The sequence below is a fragment of the Malaclemys terrapin genome, chromosome 7 (assembly GCF_027887155.1).
Source record: "Malaclemys terrapin pileata isolate rMalTer1 chromosome 7, rMalTer1.hap1, whole genome shotgun sequence".
Classification (NCBI taxonomy): Eukaryota; Metazoa; Chordata; order Testudines; family Emydidae; genus Malaclemys; species Malaclemys terrapin.
The window spans coordinates 40,425,724-40,445,784 of record NC_071511.1 but is presented as its reverse complement, the minus strand read 5'-3'; the positions used below and the strand labels follow the sequence as shown (position 1 = coordinate 40,445,784).

The 20,061-nt window shown below is 42.0% G+C and overlaps 1 protein-coding gene across 1 annotated transcript in view; it reads left to right on the top strand.

Annotated features, from left to right (window-relative positions):
- Positions 1-13,219, top strand: part of SLC6A11 (solute carrier family 6 member 11) — a 191,515-nt gene extending 178,296 nt beyond the window's left edge. The window contains exons 12-15 of the mRNA XM_054036296.1: positions 8,291-8,393; positions 9,192-9,292; positions 10,000-10,170; positions 12,699-13,219. Of these exons, the coding sequence (XP_053892271.1) occupies positions 8,291-8,393; positions 9,192-9,292; positions 10,000-10,170; positions 12,699-12,851 (528 nt within the window). The 3' untranslated portion in view covers positions 12,852-13,219. The remainder of the gene's footprint in view (positions 1-8,290; positions 8,394-9,191; positions 9,293-9,999; positions 10,171-12,698) is intronic.
- The last annotated feature ends 6,842 nt before the right edge of the window (positions 13,220-20,061 follow it).

The window sequence follows — 20,061 nt, the reverse complement described above, 5'->3', positions numbered from 1 at the left end:
TTAGTGACTTCTGCACATGATCCCACTGTACAATAATGCACTGCTCCCACTCTACAGCTATGTGGCAGACAAGCCTTACACTGCGTGGGGTGGAAATTCAGCAGCAGAAGCTGGCCATGCAGAATCTCCTGGCCCAACTGTTCCTGACTACTTGGTGCTCCGGGCCAAGATGACGCATGGCAGCTAGGGACCCTGGACCATTTTGTCCAGCTGTGGCAGGCAAGCTTTAAGCTGCTTTGGAGTGGAAATTCAGCAGCAATACCTAGCATTTTGGAAACCCAAGCCAGAGGTCTTTGGCTGTTTTTTTCTGCTTTGACAGGGGTGAAAAATGGCATCCAGGAGTGTCTCCAAGAAGCTGGCAAGTCAGAGGGGCAGGAAAGACTCACAGTGGGACCTCCATCCCCACCTCCTACTTCAGATTGCCACAGAAACCAGATGTTTTTTGTCCCTGTTTGTCCAGGAAGGGCCATAACCGGTCCTTATTGTGCTCAGTATCTTGTGTCCCTGCCCCCTCAATGGACCTGTCAGCTCTCCACTCTCTGAGGGCAGGTCTGGCTCCTACAGACTCTGACACCAAAGCAGCAGTTTGAAAACAAGCAAACAAAACTGCTCAGATGGCTAAGCTTCCCCGTCTTTGGTACCAGTTCCTATGAACTCAGGGCACTGATCCTGTTCTCTGAGCTCCCTCCAATGTGTGTTTGTGCAGCATGGTAAGCCTGCCATTTTCCCACTCTCTTACCACTGGATTTCTTCAGTGAGTCACGAGAGCAGACTAAAATAGCTAGAACCTGCAGGAAGATGTGTGATTAAGATATTCTCCTTCCAGTTTCCCTTCATGAGCCTAACCAGTCATTGTCATAGAGCCTGGTGGCAACTTTCACCCTAGCAACATTGCATGAACTATCTAGCTACTTACACCATGGACCTGCCAGCGCCAGTGGACAATCAAAATGACAGTGATCCTGCACCAAACTGTCGGCATGAAGGAAAGAGAGGGCACAGTTTTGTGACATAGCTGTGAAACTTCTTCAACAAGACTTTAAAGCCCACAAAGTATTATTGCCTGAGTAAGGGGCTTCAAGCCTAAATGATTATGCCTAATATTGCTCTTCCCTCCTCCCTATCATCCCTGACATCTATAAACATATGGTTTTTCCAACAAAAAGGCACTTCCCTGTCTCTTCAAGGGGCAGGTCAGAGACTGGGGCAGCAGCAAAAGTTTTAGTTGAAGAAGTAGCAGAATCTTTATGACTGTGAGTCTGGGTAGCCCAGGAGATCGAAGGTTGCGCTACCGTTTCTGAGGTGGTTCATCCAAGTCTTTGATGCCATGACCAAAAAAGAAAGACAGAGAACGGGGAGAACTACTTGAGTTTTTACCATTGTCCCCTTAGAACAGAGTTTCCAGCCAAAGTTTTTAAGCCTTCCAAATGAAAATAAAAAATCCTTAGCAGACAGTTGGGTCCTCAGAACTATCTGGAAATTTCCAAATTCTTCATCTTCCTCCATCCTGTCACCGCTTCTTCCTTGGGACCAGCAAGCAGTCAGTAAAGGATTGACCGTATGCAAGCCCATTTCTGCATAGGGTCCAGGCCTTACTGATAAAGCGATTTCATCATTCTACAGGGAAGCTGGTCACAATATGCCAATTTGCTTCTGCCACCAATGCTACCTGCACAGGGAGAACTGTGGACCAGATACCAATTCCAGACAATGCCCTTTGTAGTTTTTCCTGTTCCTTGCTTTCTTACGAGTCTGATGGTATCTCTGATGGTCAGTCTGTGACAGGAAAGTAATAAATGACTTGTTGATAGCCCACTCATATGAGATATTATCTGCATATACTAATTAAACCTTCCAATTGCTTGACTCCCTTGTCTTCATCATCTGTTTACAGAGAGGAAATCCTTAGTACTCTCTCAGGATCTGGCCTGCCGTTGGGCATTCTGTCAGACACTCCTGGTTCTAGTCCAGTTGCCCCAAAAAAGATTTCACAATGTGTATTTCTTCTGGAAGCACCAAGTATTTGTCCTCCAGGGACTCTAATACTCTGTATGATAGTGACTGGTTGTGGAAACTATTCCATAGTGGTGATGCACCTCTATACTCGACATATTATCTTGATTTATTAGTGGATTTTCCAGAGTCAGTGCACCCCTGAGGGAGCTCAGATAGACCCCATTCAATTCTAGTCAAATGGTTGTCTGAGGAAGCTTATCACTACAACTTACTAGTGTTGTAAGCAGTTTAGAAGGTGATTCTCTCTCTATTCTGTAAGATTCCCTCTAGATTTGGCTGCCAGTCATGTGAAAAGCAATGATTGGACCTCCATGGTATACTGGCAGCTCCATGCTACAAGAAGAAAGTACAAGTTAAAACTCCTAAATTAAGCAAGTGAAATTCACTTGCTTCTGGAGCAAGAAGTTTTGTGGATTATTCGTTGTTTATACTGGAATTTTACAGTAGTACCCACTGCCTCTGGGGTGCTTTCCAAGCCCTCATTAAGGACAGTCTCTGCTGCAAGGAACTCACAACATAGGGCATTTGAGATGCTACATTCTCAAGTAATTAGGAGAAATGTAGTGGCCCAGGCACCCATAGTCTCTCAAATGCCTAATGATGTCAGTTCAGCGTCATTGAATCTCCTAGTTCTTGAGAACTGTCTATGCCAGGATCCTCTCAAACTGCAGACCTACAGCACCTGAGACTCTTTGCAAGGTATCTGAGCGGTTTTGCCTTGTAGAGGATGAATAATCAACAGAACTTGTGGATTTACTGCTCAAATCTAGAAACTGTCCACAAATCTGGGCTTTTCAGAGGATTCTGAGAACATGGTCCTAAAGGTGTTCTTGAAAGGAAACCTGAAAGGTGTTCAGGAAACACATTTTGTCTGACAACTAGGGATGTGTTGGAGTTTCTTTTAACTGAGGTTTTGAGTGGGTCTTGAATTCAAGCTTCCTGGAGGTCCAACTCTGTATTAGAGACCTTATAGAATATTCTTTCAACATCTAGCCCTTCTTTAGAGCACTTTCACCTTTCCCAATTCCTTAAAGCTGTGTCTCTGCAGAGATGTGGTCAGAAGACTAGTAGAATGATTTGATGCTTCAGGTAATCTCTGATACTGCTTTTTTAAATATATAGAGTCGTCTTCCCCATACTTTGTCAATGTATTTTCCTTTAGTAAGTACTGTGACACTGGCAGACCCGGTGCCAGCTCATGCCAAGGCCCCGAGGACTCAAGTGAACACTGGACAATATATAGCTGGAAATTATTCTGGCTCATCTATGTGTTCGCACTGTTAAAATAGATGTTAAGTTTTTAAGAATGTGTTTAGTGATTAGATTTTATGAAACACTTGTAGGATGCTGCGTATATTGATCTCACTCATAACATCTGTACCCCATGTTATAAGATTATATTAAGGGTAGGTCTACTCTTAAACTGGTGCAGGTGCACTGCTGTAGCACGTCAGTGAAGATGCTACGAGGCTGACAGGAGAGCTCCATGAGAGGCAGTAGCTGTGTTGATGGGGGAAGCCCTCCCATCGACGTAGCAGTGTCTACACTGAGGGTTAGGTCACTATAACTGCATCACTCAGAGGTGTAGATTTTTCACACCTGTGAGTGACATCGTTCTGCCGGTGGAAGTTTGTAGACATGACCTTAGTGTTTGCCTTGTAAACCTCTGTAATGATGTAGTTCGCCAAACAGGAAAGAAGCATTAACTCACATAAAACCCTGAAGGTGTTAGGCCCTTCCCACAATAAGGCCCACTGAAACCAAATGAGCCATTGTGAAACATCAAAGAGCAAAGATTTTGTTGATTGCCCCCACACACAACCCAACACCCATGAAGAGGAGACGTGCATATGGACTCATTCCATCAGCTTGCACTCTAGGGGAAGGGAATAAAAATCCTCAACAAGGAGAAACTATAGCTCTGTGTTGCTTGGACTTTGGGAGGGCAAGATTTCTAAGCATAAGCAAGGGATCCCCAGCAGCTGAGCCTGGATTAGTCCTAAAGGACATATGGAGCTTGCATATTACAGCAGCTTCTATCACCTTTTGAAACCTAACATGGCAACTCATTTATATGTGTAAGTTTACCTGCTTTAACCTTGTAATTAACTCTTATTTCCTTTTCTTGGTTAATAAATCTTTAGTTAATTTATTATAGGATCAGCTACAAGCATTCTCTTTGGTGTAAGATCTAGGGTGCAATTGACCTGGGTAAGTGACCAGTCCTTTGGGGCTGGGAGTAACCTGAGTGGTGGTGTGATATTTGGTGTAAGGGACCATCTATCACAAAGGCAAGCTTGCCTAAGTGGCAAGATAGACCGGAGTACCCAAGGGGACGGTCTGTGACTTCATATTAAGGCTGTTACAATGCTTTAGGAGTTCACACTGTTACTTGGCTGGTGAAATCTAAGTAGAGAACTCACAACCAATTTGGGTTTGTGCCTTGCTTCTTAACAGACTGCCTTGGGCCTGGTACTCACGCTCCTGAGCCACTCCAGGCAACTTGACAATTACATTGGCCAAAAGAGTTTTAGGGGCCTTCTACATCTGGAATCCTTATGTACAATTTATTTCCTAGATGAGGTGGCTCTTGGGCTTGCACTAGAATTTTCTGTCCTCTCAAAATTAGGGTTTTCACTTGAACCAATTTGTTTATTTGCCTTCCACATATTCTAAGCCCTGCCACAACCAGGAGAATCAGTTGCACATGTTTTGTTTTTGAGGCATTGAAATTCTATTTATGCAAAACTATGGGATCTTGCTTTGCTGTAAGTCTTCATTTCCATTTTTTGTATAATAAATGAATAAAATGATAGATGAAGTATTCTGTGTGGAGATGGCTGAACTTTTCTGATGCGTATTAATTAAAATGTACAGATTGTCTTCTCATCTTGTGCAATGGGCTGGGGAATCAGAGAGACAATCAGTTCTCTGAACAACTTCACCGGCTGGCAATACATTGTAAGGTAGCAAGTAGAGCTGAGGGAACAGAAGCTAAACTGAAAAAAACCTGTTTGTTTCAAACAGAAATTGATTTTTAATTTTTGTTTTTGGGAGTGAAACTCTGCCCCCCCCCCCCCCAAAAATTCATTTTGAATGGACAGAAACTTTATGATAGATTCAAAGCAATTTTCTTTTTGACTTTTTTGTTTCAGTTTGGTCATTTTTTGGGTGTCTTTCCTGGGTGTGTGTATTTAATTGGAAAAATTTCAAAATGGAATGCTGTTTCAAAACAAAAAGTAAAAACAAAACATTTGAAACTGGCCAAAATGAAATGTTTCCACTAGGGCTGTCAATTAATCACAGTAAACTCACATGATTAACTCAAAAAAAATTAATCATGATTAAAAAAATTAATCATGATTAATCTGTTTTAATCGCACAGTTAAACAATAGAATGCCAACTGAAATTTATTAAATATTGTGGATGTTTTTGTACATTTTCAATTATTTTGATTTCAATTACAACACAGAATACACAGTATACAGTGCTCACTTTATATTATAATGTTATTACAAATATTTGCCCCATAAAAATGGTAAAACAAAAGAAATAGTATTTTTCGGTTCATCTCATACAAGTACTGTAGTGCAATCTTTATCATGAAAGTGCAACTTACAAATGTAGATTTTTTTGTTACATAACTGCACTCAAAAACAAAACAATGTAAAACTTCAGAACCTACAAATCCACTCAGTTCTACTTCTTGTTCAGCCAATCACTAACACAAACATTTGTTTACGTTTACGGGAGATAATGCTGCTCGCTTCTTATTTACAATGTCACCTGAAAGTGAGAACAGGCATTCGCATGGCACTTTTGTAACTGTCATTGCAAGGTATTTACGTGCCAGATATTCTAAACATTCGTATTCCTCTTCATGCTTCTGCCACAATTCCATGCTGATGACGCTCATTAAATAAATAATGTGTTAATTATATTTGTGACTGAACTCCTTGGGGGAGAATAGTATGTCTCCTGCTCTGTTTTACCCACATTCTGCCATATATTTCATGTTATAGCAGTTTCGGATGATGACCCAGCTTATGTTGTTCGTTTTAAGAACACTTTCACTGCAGATTTGACAAAACGCAAAGCAGGTACCAATGTGAGATTTCTAAAGATAGCTACAGCACTCAACCCAAGTTTTAAGAATCTGAAGTGCCATCCAAAATCTGAGAGGGATGTAGGTGTGGAGCATGCTTTCAGAAGTCTTAAAAGAGCAACACTCTTATATGGAAACTACAGAACTCGAACCACCAAAAAGGAAAATCAACTTTCTGCTGGTTGCATCTGACTCAGATGATGAAAGTGAACATGTGTCAGACTGCACTACTTTGGATCGTTATTGAGCAGAGCCTGTCATCAGCATGGACGCATGTCCTCTAGAATGGTGGCTGAAGCATGAAAGGGACATATGAATCTTTAACACATCTGACATGTAAATATCTTGTGACACTGGCTATAACAGTGCAATGTGAACACCTGTTCCCACTTTCAGGTGACATTGTAAACAAGAAGCGCATCTCCTGCAAATGAAAACAAACTTATTTGTCTGAGTGACTGACTGAACAAGAAGTAGGACTGAATGGACTTGTAGGCTCTAAATGTTTACATTGTTTTATTTTTGAATGCAGTTTTTTGTACATAATTCTACATTTGTAAGTTCAACTTTCTCGATAAAGCGATTGCATTACAGTACTTGTATGAGGTGAATTGAAAAATATTATTTATTTTATTTTTATAGCACAAATATGTGTAATCAAAAATAAATATAAAGTGTGTTCTGTGTTGTAATTGAAATCAATATATTTGAAAATGTAGAAAACATCCAAAAATATTTAAATAAATGGTATTTTATTATTGTTTAACAGTGCAATTAATCACCCGATTAATCACGATTAATTTTTTAATCACTTGACAGCCCTAGTTTCCACTTAGTTGAATTCAACCCAAACTCACGAATAGTTTTGGAGCCTCAAAAATGTATTTTTCAGCAAAAGTACTGTTTGCCAAAAAATATTCTCCCAGCAATAGTAGAGAGAGGGGGTTACAAAAAACCAAAGAGCCTTTGTTCTGGGAGGATGAGGAGGAATAGTTTAGTTGTAAGGGATCATGGAGCGCAAGGTGACCACTTCAGAGAAGGAAAAATTACAGGCTGGCTAGTGAATTTTACTTCTTTGTGCCATGTTAGCTTGGCACAATTGTACTGCATACTTCAGCTAATCAGGGAGGACCACTTAAAGGGATGTTATGCCTGGCTTGCATGCAGTGCTTGATTTGTAATGAAAGAGGTGCTGGGGCTCAAGCAATTAGGTGCCGGGGCTCAAGCAATTCTTTTATATTCATAACTGATGCAGCAAGCCCAGAGGTGCTGGGGCTATGAACTGCCAAGCATAGAGGTGCCAGGGTTCAGCCCTGGCACAAATTAAGCATTGCTTGTATGCCGCCAAAGCCTAGAAAAAACAGACTTCTATTGGCTTGTGCTTTGTAGATGCCAAATGAAGTTTTTGCTGAAGTAGAACCCTGTTTGCCCTTGATCACGCTCTATTTCTGGAATGTCCACATTATTTAGGGAGCTCTATTTTAAAACCATTAGAAAAGCAGCTTTTTATTTGAAAGGGAAAGAAATTAAAGAAAAGCCTACCAGTAAGTCATTAATTAATTGATCTTTGTTACATGATAAAGACTTAGATGAGCAAAGCATCTAAAAGACCTTGAGCTACGTGCAAACCTTGTGTAAGTGGGTGCACCTGACTATGAGACCATGTTCCATAGGAATTACTGTTCTGCAAGTTTTCGCAGGATTTAGCTAATGCTTTTTACATAGTAGTGTAACAGACATTTGAAGAAATCTGCATATTTATGTGCAGGGCTTAGGAGATCATAAGCATTTTCAGTCATTTAAATCTTGGTGCTGTAACAGTGAAGTTGCAAATAGGATGGAATGGGAAGAACATTTCAGAAAAGGATCAAATGTCATGCTCCGTTATCCTAAGTTCACCTAGAACATGACATTAATTCTGATGGGTCTTGTTCCCGTCTCCCTCCCGCCCCCAAGACATTTACTATCTTAATGCAAATGTGCAGTATTTAACAGGCTAAGGGAGTAGGAGAAAAGAGCCTTCACAATAACAAATCACTGACAAATTATCATCCCTCATTACTGAACGAGAATGACTGTGCAATTAAAATCATATTTGTGCTTTGAAATATTCCCATCAGACCTCCACAGTCTATTTTGGTTTCCCTTTTCTGTCTTTTGTGTTTAAGGGTGGAATGTACGTTTTCCAGCTGTTTGACTCCTATGCAGCCAGTGGGATGTGCCTTCTTTTTGTGGCTATATTTGAATGCATCTGCATAGGCTGGGTTTACGGTGAGTTACTGAAGACTGCTACATTATTGTGTGTTTATGGAAGTCATACACTTATGGCCTTAGTTTTAGGACCAGATTTAAAGTGACACAGGGCCCTTGTCACACCATGACAGGGGCCTCCATGGCTCTGCCCTTGTATTATGGCTCTGCCTCCCACTAGGAGTGTCAGTGGCAGGAGGGGACCTCTCCCTTCCAAAGAGGCAGGAGCAGGGCCAGGGCTTTCCTTCCCTCTGGGGTTCCAGGAGTGGTAGCAGGGGTCCTCCTCACTCCCTGGCCAGAGAGGCAGAAGTGTCAATAGCAGGGGCCCAGCTCTTGGTTCTGGCTATCTGCAGACTCAGGCAGACATGGTTGCCTTGGTTACATGCAAGCCACCTTTTTAAGCTTCTCTTTGTGGCAACAAGGGCTAGAAACTTACTTTTATAAAATGAAAGCTGAGATTCTGATGTCACATGTCCTCAGAACCAGGGGCCTTAGGCATGAGGCTGCAGCCTCTATGCCTTAAATGGGCCCTGCTCAGACTGATATTGACCAGAAGCCATTAGGATTTGGCAGCTGGTTGGTCCCTATTTCCCATTGGGCAGACGCATATCCCCAGCACTGCCTTTCCTTTCTGGCCTTGGTGTCCCGGTATTCAGGGAGCACAGTGAACGTATTGTATGTCCACCCCGGGAAGGGCCTCGTCACAGACATGTCCCTTCTAACTCTTCTCATTTCCAGGCTAAATAATCCTAGTCTTTGCAATCGATTGCTCACAGAAACATTCTATATTCACTTTTGGTTTGTTTTTTTTTCGGGCAGGCAGCAATCGCTTTTATGATAATATTGAAGATATGATCGGGTACAGACCATTGTCATTAATTAAATGGTGTTGGATGGTCCTAACTCCTGGTATTTGTGCTGTAAGTATTAATCTGAATAAATTGGTTGGGAATGCGTAGGTTTTCTGCAGATTTTTTTACCAGATGTTTGAGGCTAATGAATTACAGAAATAGAGAAGTAATCATCATGGCATTTGGCATATATTTTAATTGTTTACAGGAGATTTGGTAAGAATCAATGTTAACTTCTTTTTTCCCTCTGCACATAATTCTAATGCTTCCCATAACAGGAAAAAGCAAACTCCCTAGTTGGACATCTGAGGTTTGTGCACACAAATATGAGCTTTTGCACATGCAAAAGATTTCACATGCAAAACTGCGGGTACAAATATAAAGATTGGCTCAAGACCAATAATGTTGCCCTTATTTTCTAATAGTGATAGATTTGAAACTATCTTGCTCATTTCTCCTATCACACCTAGATTACCAGACCCAAAACTTAATCTCTGCTGTGCAGTTATGCTTTGCCATCAAAGTGCAAGTTTTATTGTCAAGTGAAAGTTAAATAGGATTTAAACTTGAAAGGTGGCTCGCTTCTGTGGAAGGAACTGAGATGTAAATTATTTGAGATGGACATAAAAAAGGATATTGGTGTCTCTCTCTCTGACTTCAAAGCTTACACTACTTCAGATTCCCAGGGGAGAGTAGACTGCCTGTGCAGTAATTTTATTTTTTTCCCTAGACAGTGTGGCTTCAACATAGTTAATGTATTTCTCGCTTTATTTCAGGGAATCTTCATCTTTTTCCTGGTGAAATATAAACCTTTGAAATACAACAACGTTTATACGTACCCGGACTGGGGCTATGGGATAGGCTGGATGATGGCCCTCTCATCCATGGTTTGTATTCCTTTGTGGATCTGCATTAAGTTGTGGAAGACAGAGGGAACCATTCTAGAGGTGAGACATTTTTGGAATGACATTCATTTATGCAGAAGTGGGTAGAGGAGCATGAACCCTTCTCTTCTGATGACTAAGCACAGCTCAGACAAAAAAGGAGCATTTTTCTTCATGCTATGGTCCACAGATCCGTCACAATGATATGTCCACCTGTTTGCAGGCTGGGGCAGAAACATATTTGGTGGTCACTGGCTCCAGGGTTATGCCCCAACCCATGAAGTTCCCTCCAGTTTTCTCTCCCTCCACAGCTGCTGGTGGCTCACTGAGCCCTCCCTGTTGTAGAGCTTGTCTAAGGGACAATGCTTTTATACTAACAATTCAGCTCAATACTGTGTCTGTCTAATTCCCAGCTGTGTCTGAGGGCTGCATTTGGTTTCAGGGAGATGGTCGCGTCAGCTCCGCCTCCCACTCTGAGGTGTTTGCAGTGTTTGGTGCTCTTGCAGGCTTTAGGGACCGAGTGAGGTTGAGAAAAGCCAGTGACAAAAGGAACAGTGTGTGTTTTCTGCTCCCCATTGTATCACATCTCTAGTAGGGCAGCTTGGCTGGCTCTGTGAGCAGAGAGCAGTTTCCTCACAGTCCAGTCTGGCCCGGGTCCCTGCTCGCCCGCACGGAGCGCAGCCTGGGGATAATCCTCAGCGCCCGGGTCCCTGCTCGCCCGCACGGAGCGCAGCCTGGGGATAATCCTCAGCGCCCGGGTCCCCGCTCGCCCGCATGGAGCGCAGCCTGGGGATAATCCTCAGCGCCCGGGTCCCTGCTCGCTCGCACGGAGAGTAGCCTGGGGATAATCCCTGAATAATGTTCTCAGTATGTTCAAGTAAAGGTAGCTTTGTACCAATCCTGCATTAAATGCTTCTTTAAGGCATCAGCCTTATTCTAACCCTGCAAGATCATAGAGCACGATCAAGTAACCCCATTCTACTCCTTACAGTACTATCCAGATTTTACTGAGCAGAAGTGGTGTTATACTTCTTATCTATTAGAGTAGGCCTCCAATAGCTACTCTTTTTATTTGAAGTTGGGAACTATCACTAACAAGACTGACCCAGCATTGTTCTTTAATTCAGACAGCTAGTCTTCGTAACTGTCGTAGCATTCATTTCCTAAGTGAATTCAAGAATGGTTAAGCATCAAAGTCCAGTCCTTAAGAGCACTGACAATCTCAGGGCAAAGAAGTCATATTTCCTGTGCTGAGATCTATTAGATGGTCATCAGTTCACTGAATTCTGTGCATTGGTCATCCAATCTTTTTTTTTTTTTTTTTTTTTTTTTTTTTTAAATGGAGATATCCCATCTCCTAGAACTGGAAGGGACCTTGAAAGGTCATTGAGTCCAGCCCCCTGCCTTCACTAGCAGGACCAAGTACTGATTTTTCCCCAGATCCCCAAGTGGCCCCCTCAAGGATTGAACTCACAATCCTGGGTTTAGCAGGCCAATGCTCAAACCACTGAGCTATCCCTCCCCCCAATCTTAGCCAATGTCATTTCCTTTTTTTTTTTTTTTTTTTTTTCTTGGCAGAAGTCTTCCCCACAGCTTAGTGCTTAGGGGAAGATGGAGGAGAGAGATATATAATCCATCTCGTCTCAGATGCCTATATTTATAGAATAATCCTGCTTCCCTCCCTGGAGCCATACTGAATGAAATCAGCTTGTAATGGATCTGGGGACCTTAGCATGCAAAATAGCAAAATTTATCCATGCCAACCTGAAAAATGTCCTTTCTTTGAGTAATAAAATCCACTGATCTGGCCCACCCTGGAAACAAATGGATCATCCAGAAAAGAGATGGAAATTGACATATCATTAGGTGCAATTTATCATGCTTTGCATTAGGAGAAATTGTTGTGCTTTTCCTCAAAGTATATTTAGCACTATCGGTAATTCAGTAAAGAGATTGGAATTCTCCTGGCTGTGGAAGCTATCTCACCTGGAGGCAACTTCAGGAGGCAGGGCATTCCTCTGCTGCCAATGAGTGACAGGTCTGACTCTGTCTCAAAGCTGCAAGCAGGCCGAAGTACCATTGTAACCGATCTGTGGAACTTATTTCTTAAAGAAAGGATATTTTTAGGTAAGCACAGGTACAATTTGCAACGGTAGCTTCAGTTCTATATTCAGACCCCCTATGAAAGGCTCTTGCATATCTGATTTAATACTTTTCTCACTGCGTCTGGCTGGATTGCATCAATTTCACCTGCATAAGTGGAGCCTTAGTCTTTGTGCTCACCCCTACAGAGGAATGAATATCGCCCTGCATCTATTGTGAAACTAAGCTTTTGGTCAAGCATATGAGGGTTTGCTTTCATGTTCAAGCCCTTGGATTGGAATGCTGTGGAAGGGAACGGTGTGATGTGCAGCTTGTTACACCAATTAAGTGGCTCTCACAGGGTTCCAGTGGAATGAAATGGGCCTGCAGAGAAGAGAGATTCCATAGATATTCCTGCTATGAGGAGATGATGATGATTCTGGCTGCATGAGTGTATGTTTCTGTCTGAGAGAGAGCGATAATGTCTTCCATTTTCTCCAATGTTTCAGAAATTCAGGAAGCTGGTTGTACCTAGCCCAGATCTGAAGATGAGAGGGAAGCTTGGAGCAGGGGCATATGCTGCTACAGTAAATGATTGTGATGCCAAACTGAAAGGCGATGGCAACATTTCAGCCATCACAGAAAAGGAGACACATTTCTGAAAGAACTCTCTTTTTGTGTGTGTTACTTTTTGTATAAATAAATAAATAAAATAAATAAATACTTCACTTAATTATAGAGGCTGCTTGTTTTGCACAAAATTTATTAACGAGTTAATTTTAAAGTGAACATTGTATACTTGTTTAAAATGATTTTTTAATTATTATTATTATTATTATAAGTAACGATTATATAAAAGAAAAAAGAACTAGCATAGTACTGTATGTTAGTGATGACTTGTAATATGGTGATTTTAGTAAATGTTTTATAGACGTTAGAAGGACCTGTATAATGTGCTGTAAAACTTTTCTACTTGGATTTTTTGGAAAGCATGGTGTTGTATAAATATATCTGTTCTAATCTGTAAGCATTTCAGACCATTTCAGCTACTAATGTATGTCTATAAAGGGGGTCACAATGTCCTTTTGTTTATATTGGAGGGAGTTTTGGGGGACTAGTAACTCAGCTGCATCATCTTTCTATCTGAATGTGGGATTGAATCAAAGCCCATTGAAGTCAATGGGAGTCTTTCCCATTACCTTCAAAGGGGCTTGGATCATGCAGTTTGTGAATCAAACTCTGCACCTGAACCGTGCAGTCCTTTTGTCCAAGTCAGAACTGCAGGCTCCAGCCTTGTACTTGGCAAAGCACTACTTGCATGGTGAGTACTCTTTCTGGAGCCTAAAGGAAATACCACCTCATCGGTGTCTTCCCCCATGCCTGAACTTCTCACCACAGCCAGGTATAGAAATGTGGTGGAATGACTATTTTCTTGGAGACATCTAGAGGCTATTTTTTAAGAGCTCTAAAGTGTGTTGTTGTGAAGTGAGTGGTGTCTGATCTCACCTTTGCAACTTCCTGGAACATCTGAAGCTATTCCATGTTGTTTGTGGCTAGCTAAAATTCCCTGCATTTTGTTGTACTTCTTCCATTCCCTGAGTTGAAATGTGTTTGTCTTTGCTTGTAAAACAGAAAGGGAGTCCCTAGGACAGTTTCTTTAGCTGGAGAGGATCTGAGAAAAATGGAACTCATTTTAGAGCGATTCCCCCCATCAAATATCAGAGGGGTAGCCGTGTTAGTCTGGATCTTTAAAAAGCAACAGAGAGTCCTGTGGCACCTTTAAGACTAACAGCTGTATTGGAGCATAAGCTTTCGTGGGTGAATACCCACTTTGTCAGACGCATCTGATGAAGTGGATATTCACCTACGAAAGCTTATGCTCTAATACATCTGTTAGTCTTAAAGGTGCCACAGGACCCCCTCAAATGAAATCCAGAAATAAATTATGACAATATAGAGCACTTATATGGCTCTTTTAATCTTCAAAGCACTTTTGAAACAGTACTGAACACAACTGGAGCAGTTGGCTCCTTACCTGCACAACAGCCCTGTGAGGTAAGTTATATAGGACGTGTTTTGCAGATGGGGAAATTAAGACAGGAGATGTGACTTGCCCAAAACTACAAAGAGAGTAGGAACTGGGTTTTGAAATGATGATTGGGCCAGAGGGGTTTCCAATTAACAGTCCCAAGATCAAACCACTAGACTATCTTGTGCTCTCTCCCTCTGTCAATATTGCAAACACCACTACTAGACAATTTCTTTTCCCTCTCCCCTCAGGCTGACAGGATACATCTGACTCAGTGGCTGGGTGGGAAACTGGTGAGTTTACTGTCTCACATAGGCTTGCCTCACCAGCTAATGTGCAAGCAACAGCATAACAGAATATTGGCACAATGTCACAGCACACCTTGCTCAGACGGGTTGAAATTCATCCATGCTCAGAAGCCCAGTATAGGGAACTATTAGGGAAAGCTTAACTGGGACTAGAGTGGTACAGAGGCTTCATGCGGGCCCACTGCACAAGGGTGGATTTCACCCATAGTTTCTAGTATATCTTAACATTACATAGAGATGTAAATATAGATTTGACAATTTAATGTGATCTTAAGATAATTTGCATAGCTCCTGTAAGATATTCAGTAGAATCATATATCCTCAAATCAGATTATATAATCTATATAATGTAATGGCGGGGGGGGACGGGGACTGGGAACTGAAGAGAAGACTATTCTTGCATCAGCCTGAAACGAATCCAAAAATTTTTGTGGGACTGGTGACTTTGGATGCCTTAATTTTTGGGTGCTCAACTAGAGACATCTTAAAGGGGCCTGACTTTCAGAGAGTGCTGAGCATGTACCTTGTGAAAATCAGGTTCCTTTAAGGAGCTCCAGCTGAGCAAACAAAAATTGAAGTGGCCAAAATCACTAGTTACTTTTGAAAGCCTTGGCTGGGATATTTACTGAAGAGAGATGTTATCAAAATTAAAATTGCAGCTAGAGCTAGTTGTAGAAAATATTGAGATGCAAGTCCATCCTATTGCTTGATGTTGGAAATGTATCCACCCCAGAGTTCAGAAATCAGTGCCTCTTTGCAGTACTAGCAGGTCATGAGAAATACATTCTGTCCAGCATCCTTCTCTAGTCCTCATTCTTGTTCCCCCACTGAAAGGGCCAGACAACTAGCTCATCAAAAACAACTTGCAATCTGTGGGTCACCTTGCCTAAGAAGGCATTCTGTATCTAGTGTCTCCAAATTATCCTGTCTAGTCTCTACTCATTTCCTAATGAGTGGTGAAGGGTCTAGAAACCCAAGTCTACTGCTTTGCTAGGGCCTGACTCTGCAAACCCTTAATTGTGTAAAGAGTCCTTACTCTCATGAGACCCATTAACTTCAATGGAGCTACTCATGGAAGTCAAGATTACTCATGTGAGTTTGCAAGAGTAACCGTTGAAATGTGCCAATTTGTAAGATAGCCACAACACTAACTGTCCATCCCATAGAAACGAGATGATAATTCCAGGTAATTCAGGGTAGCCATTTAAATCAAAGCACATTTCACCGCTGTTGACAAAGTGAGCCATGCATTTTAGCTTGTTAATCCACTTTGGACTGTCATACTCATCCAAATATCTCTACAGGTACTATGGAACATGCTTCCTACTCTGCTGCTATGAACCATTTCACCAATAGCTTTATACACATACATATGGTTCGGCATGGTCTAAAGCATTATACAGTGTTACTAATGTGATGTGCTTGTAAATGTTTGCTGTAATACCTGACCCATTTAACACTTTACTGATTTGTTTTTTAAGATGTGTGAGGTTGGGTTTTTTTTGTTTGGTTTGGTTTTTTTGGGGGGGTGGGGGGCAAATTTCCTACTAGTATTTGTGAACTTTTTTTTAAACAAAATATGAAGGAAAAAAAGCAATTATGTCATTGTGATGACTTTTTTTATATGCAGTAGAAACAATATTTCCCTTTTCTGAGTATTTGCAGTATTATGGAGGAAAAAACAAAACAAAATCCAGAAATCCAACAACCACCAAGGTTTATGTACTGGTTTACACACACGCACACACACACACAATCGATTTGGTATTCGAAGGGCACAAAGTTTTGTCTCCTTACTCATTTTTTAAAATTAAAGGAAATGGACAAAACTGTATCTGGTGTCCTTGGTTTATATCAATGTCTCTCACTAGATATTTATATGGCCCTCATAATCACAGTCACTGATGTATTTTATCCTCACTACTCCCCATCAGGTATCTCTGTTTTACAGATGGGGAGCTGAGACACAAGATTGGCTGACTGACTTGCCCAAACTCACCCAAAAAGTCTGTGGCTGAGTTCAGGTCTCCTGAGTCCCAGTCTTGTGCTCCACCCACTCGATCCTCCTTTCTACTCCAAATATAACTGCCTCTATCCTGAGAATTTTTCCTGTGTCACTGTCCCACATGCCTATTGAGATGGTAATTTAGCACAAGATGATAATTTTGCATGTCAGGCTGATTAAAAGTTCTGATAGATAAGCTGCTCCCCATCCTCAGAGGTTGATATGCTCTGTGCACCTATACTCTGCCATGGGCAAATGTCAAAAGAGTGGGAAGGTTGGGTTGGGTTGGTTAATGACCCACATGGTCAGAGGATTACCTGATCCTTATAGTTGTGTTCAGCGAAGCCAAAAGGTCTGACTGGACCAGAAATTCCATGGGAACATCCTTTTTGGTGGCTTATGGACACTTACAATTCCAGGCCTGGCTGGAAAATGGAAGCGTAAAGCTGCATGAAAACACAGAGAAAACAATGTTGGTTATAGTTCTTTGAACCCTTCAAAAGGGTTGGTTTGGATTCATTTTGAGGGATGGATGCTGAGCCAGCTGTTGGCCTTCCTAATACTGTGGTCTGCACTGATGTGTGGGAGCTAGCAATAGAAATGCTTTTGTTTACAAAGAAAAGTCAGTCTCTAGCCCGTTTCCTCATGACGTTGAAAACATAAACTAGTATAAACTATTTACCACAGCTAAAAGGACCAAAGAGCTGGGCTCCACACTTGAAGCAAGAGTATAGCTGATGTGCCTAAACATTTCCTGCCCCAACACCCTTTTTATGTCAGTTTCCCAAATTGTTTTATCTTATTACCCTATGGACTGTGACCAATCCTTGACTTCTCTTAAAACTCCTACAACAAACTCACTGCTCTGTCGTGTAGCCTGCCATTGCCACTTCCTTGCTAGGTGGTAATCCTGGGTGGGTACTAAGTACAGTCATTACTTCTTGGTCTTCCATTCCTTTTTTCTGCATCTCTGCCCTCCTCTCTTAGTGGACACCACCATTGCCATGATGGTTGTCCATTTCATGGAAAAGAAGGACTTGAGCTTGTTTGCCATCACCTATTAGCAGAAACCAAAATCTCATACATTTTCTCACAGGAGGAACAAAAATCAGGTTTAAAAGCCAGGGGCATGTTCTAGCCAATAATTGTTCCTCATGATATTACCATGCTAAGTATGCCTTCTCCTACATAGAGACTAAACTGAATGACTGCATGTCAGAGGACCTATACTTGTGATGGCTAATGATGAGTCTCCTTCTGCCCAAGGGACAGGGATCTGTGCTTTTTGACTAAGAGGATCCCTATTGCTCTTGTGGAGTGAGTGTTCAGCATAGCGGAACCAGCAGGTTGTAGGAGTGGGTTTGTTACAGTATAACAGGGCCTGCCTTCCTCTAAGAGTTGTCGATGGATATTAAGTTAGTCAATGTAGTTAACCATCTATCCATCCGTTCCTAGGCTCTTACTCACTATGGAGTTGTGCTGCATGTTTGGCAGCTTTTCCTAAATGTTATTGAAAATCATAACCTTTTAGTGAAAAGCCCTGGTTAATCCATCATTATTTTAATAGAAACACTGTTCTCTTATCCTGTGCATGGATGATTCACTCTTCCCTTCTCTCCCAAAGAGTGAACATTCTGCAAAAAAGGCAGAGTTAGCGGCATGCCGTGCTCAAAAGAGCAGGCTACACATATTCACACAGACAACCCCAGGGGCAGTTCCAGCTTCGGTTCATGCCATTTGTATGGAATATAGCTCTACTCTGATCACTAACCACCATCATTAAGCATGGCATCAGCTGAATCATACGCAGGTACATGTGCAAAGCCAGACCTAGAAGAAGGCAAGACAATACTAACATTCTATTTTGTTAAAAACAACAAGGAGTCTGGTGGCATCTTAAAGACTAACAGATTTATTTGGGCATAAGCTTTCGTGGGTAAAAACCTCACTTCTTCAGATGCATAGAGTGAAAGTTACGGATACAGGCATTATATACTGACACATGGAGAGCAGGGAGTTACTTCGCAAGTGGAGAACCAGTGTTGACAGGACCAATTCAATCAGGGTGGATGTAATCCACTCCCAATAATAGATGAGGAGGTGTCAATTCCAGGAGAGGAAAAGCTGTTTCTGTAATGAGCCAGCCACTCCCAGTCCCTATTCAAGCCCAAATTAATGGTGTTAAATTTGCAAATGAATTTTAGTTCTGCTGTTTCTCTTTGAAGTCTGTTTCTGAAGTTTTTTTGTTCAACGATAGTGACTTTTAAATCTGTAATAGAATGACCAGGGAGATTGAAGTGTTCACTTACTGGCTTTTGTATGTTACCATTCCTGATGTCCGATTTGTGTCCATTTATTCTTTTGCGGAGGGACTGTCCGATTTGGCCAATGTACATGGCAGAGGGGCATTGCTGGCACATGATGGCATATATAACATTAGTAGATGTGCAGGTGAATGAGACCTTGATGGTGTGGCTGATGTGGTTGGGTCCTCTGATGGTGTCGCCAGAGTAGATATGGGGACAGAGTAGGCAACGAGGTTTGCTACAGCGATTGGTTCCTGGGTTGGTGTTTCTGTGGTGTGGTGTGTAGTTGCTAGTGTGTATTTGCTTCAGGTTGGGGGGTTGTCTGTAAGTGAGGACTGGCCTGCCTCCCAAGGTCTGTGAGAGTGAGGGATCATTTTCCAGGATAGGTTGTAGATCGTGGATAATGCGCTGGAGAGGTTTTAGCTGGGGGCTGTATTTGATGGCCAGTAGTGTTCTGTTATTGTCCTTGTTGGGCCTGTCCTGTAGTAGGTGATTTCTGGGTACCCGTCTTGCTCTGTCAATCTGTTTCCTCACTTCCGCAGGTGGGTATTGTAGTTTTAAGAATGCTTGATAAAGATCTTGTAGGTGTTTGTCTCTGTCTGAGGGGTTGGAGCAAATTCGGTTGTATCTTAGGGCTTGGCTGTAGACAATGGATCGTGTGATGTGTCTTGGATGGAAGCTGGAGGCATGTAGGTACGTATAGTGGTCAGTAGGTTCCGGTATAGGGTGGTGTTTATGTGACCATCACTTATTTGCACTGTAGTGTCCAGGAAGTGGATCTCTTGTGTGGACTGGTCCAGGCTGAGGTTGATGGTGGGGTGGAAATTGTTCAAGTACAGGTGGAATTCTTCAAGGGCCTCCTTTCCGTGGGTCCATATGATGAAGATGTCATCAATGTAGCACAAGTAAAGGAGGGGCACTAGGGGACAAGAGCTGAGGAAGCGTTGTTCTAAGTCAGCCATAAAAATGTTGGCATACTGTGGGGCCATGCGGGTACCCATAGCAGTGCCACTGACTTGAAGGTATAAGTTGTCCCCAAATCTGAAGTGGCCGTGGGTGAGGACAAAGTCACAAAGCTCAGCCACCAGGCGTGCTGTGGCCTCATCAGGGATGCTGTTCCTCATGTGGATGGACTACAAGCTGTTCATATTCTATTTTGTTGTCTCGCCTACTTCTAGTTCTGATTTTGCACATGTGCCTCCATGTGATTCAGTGGCTGCCATG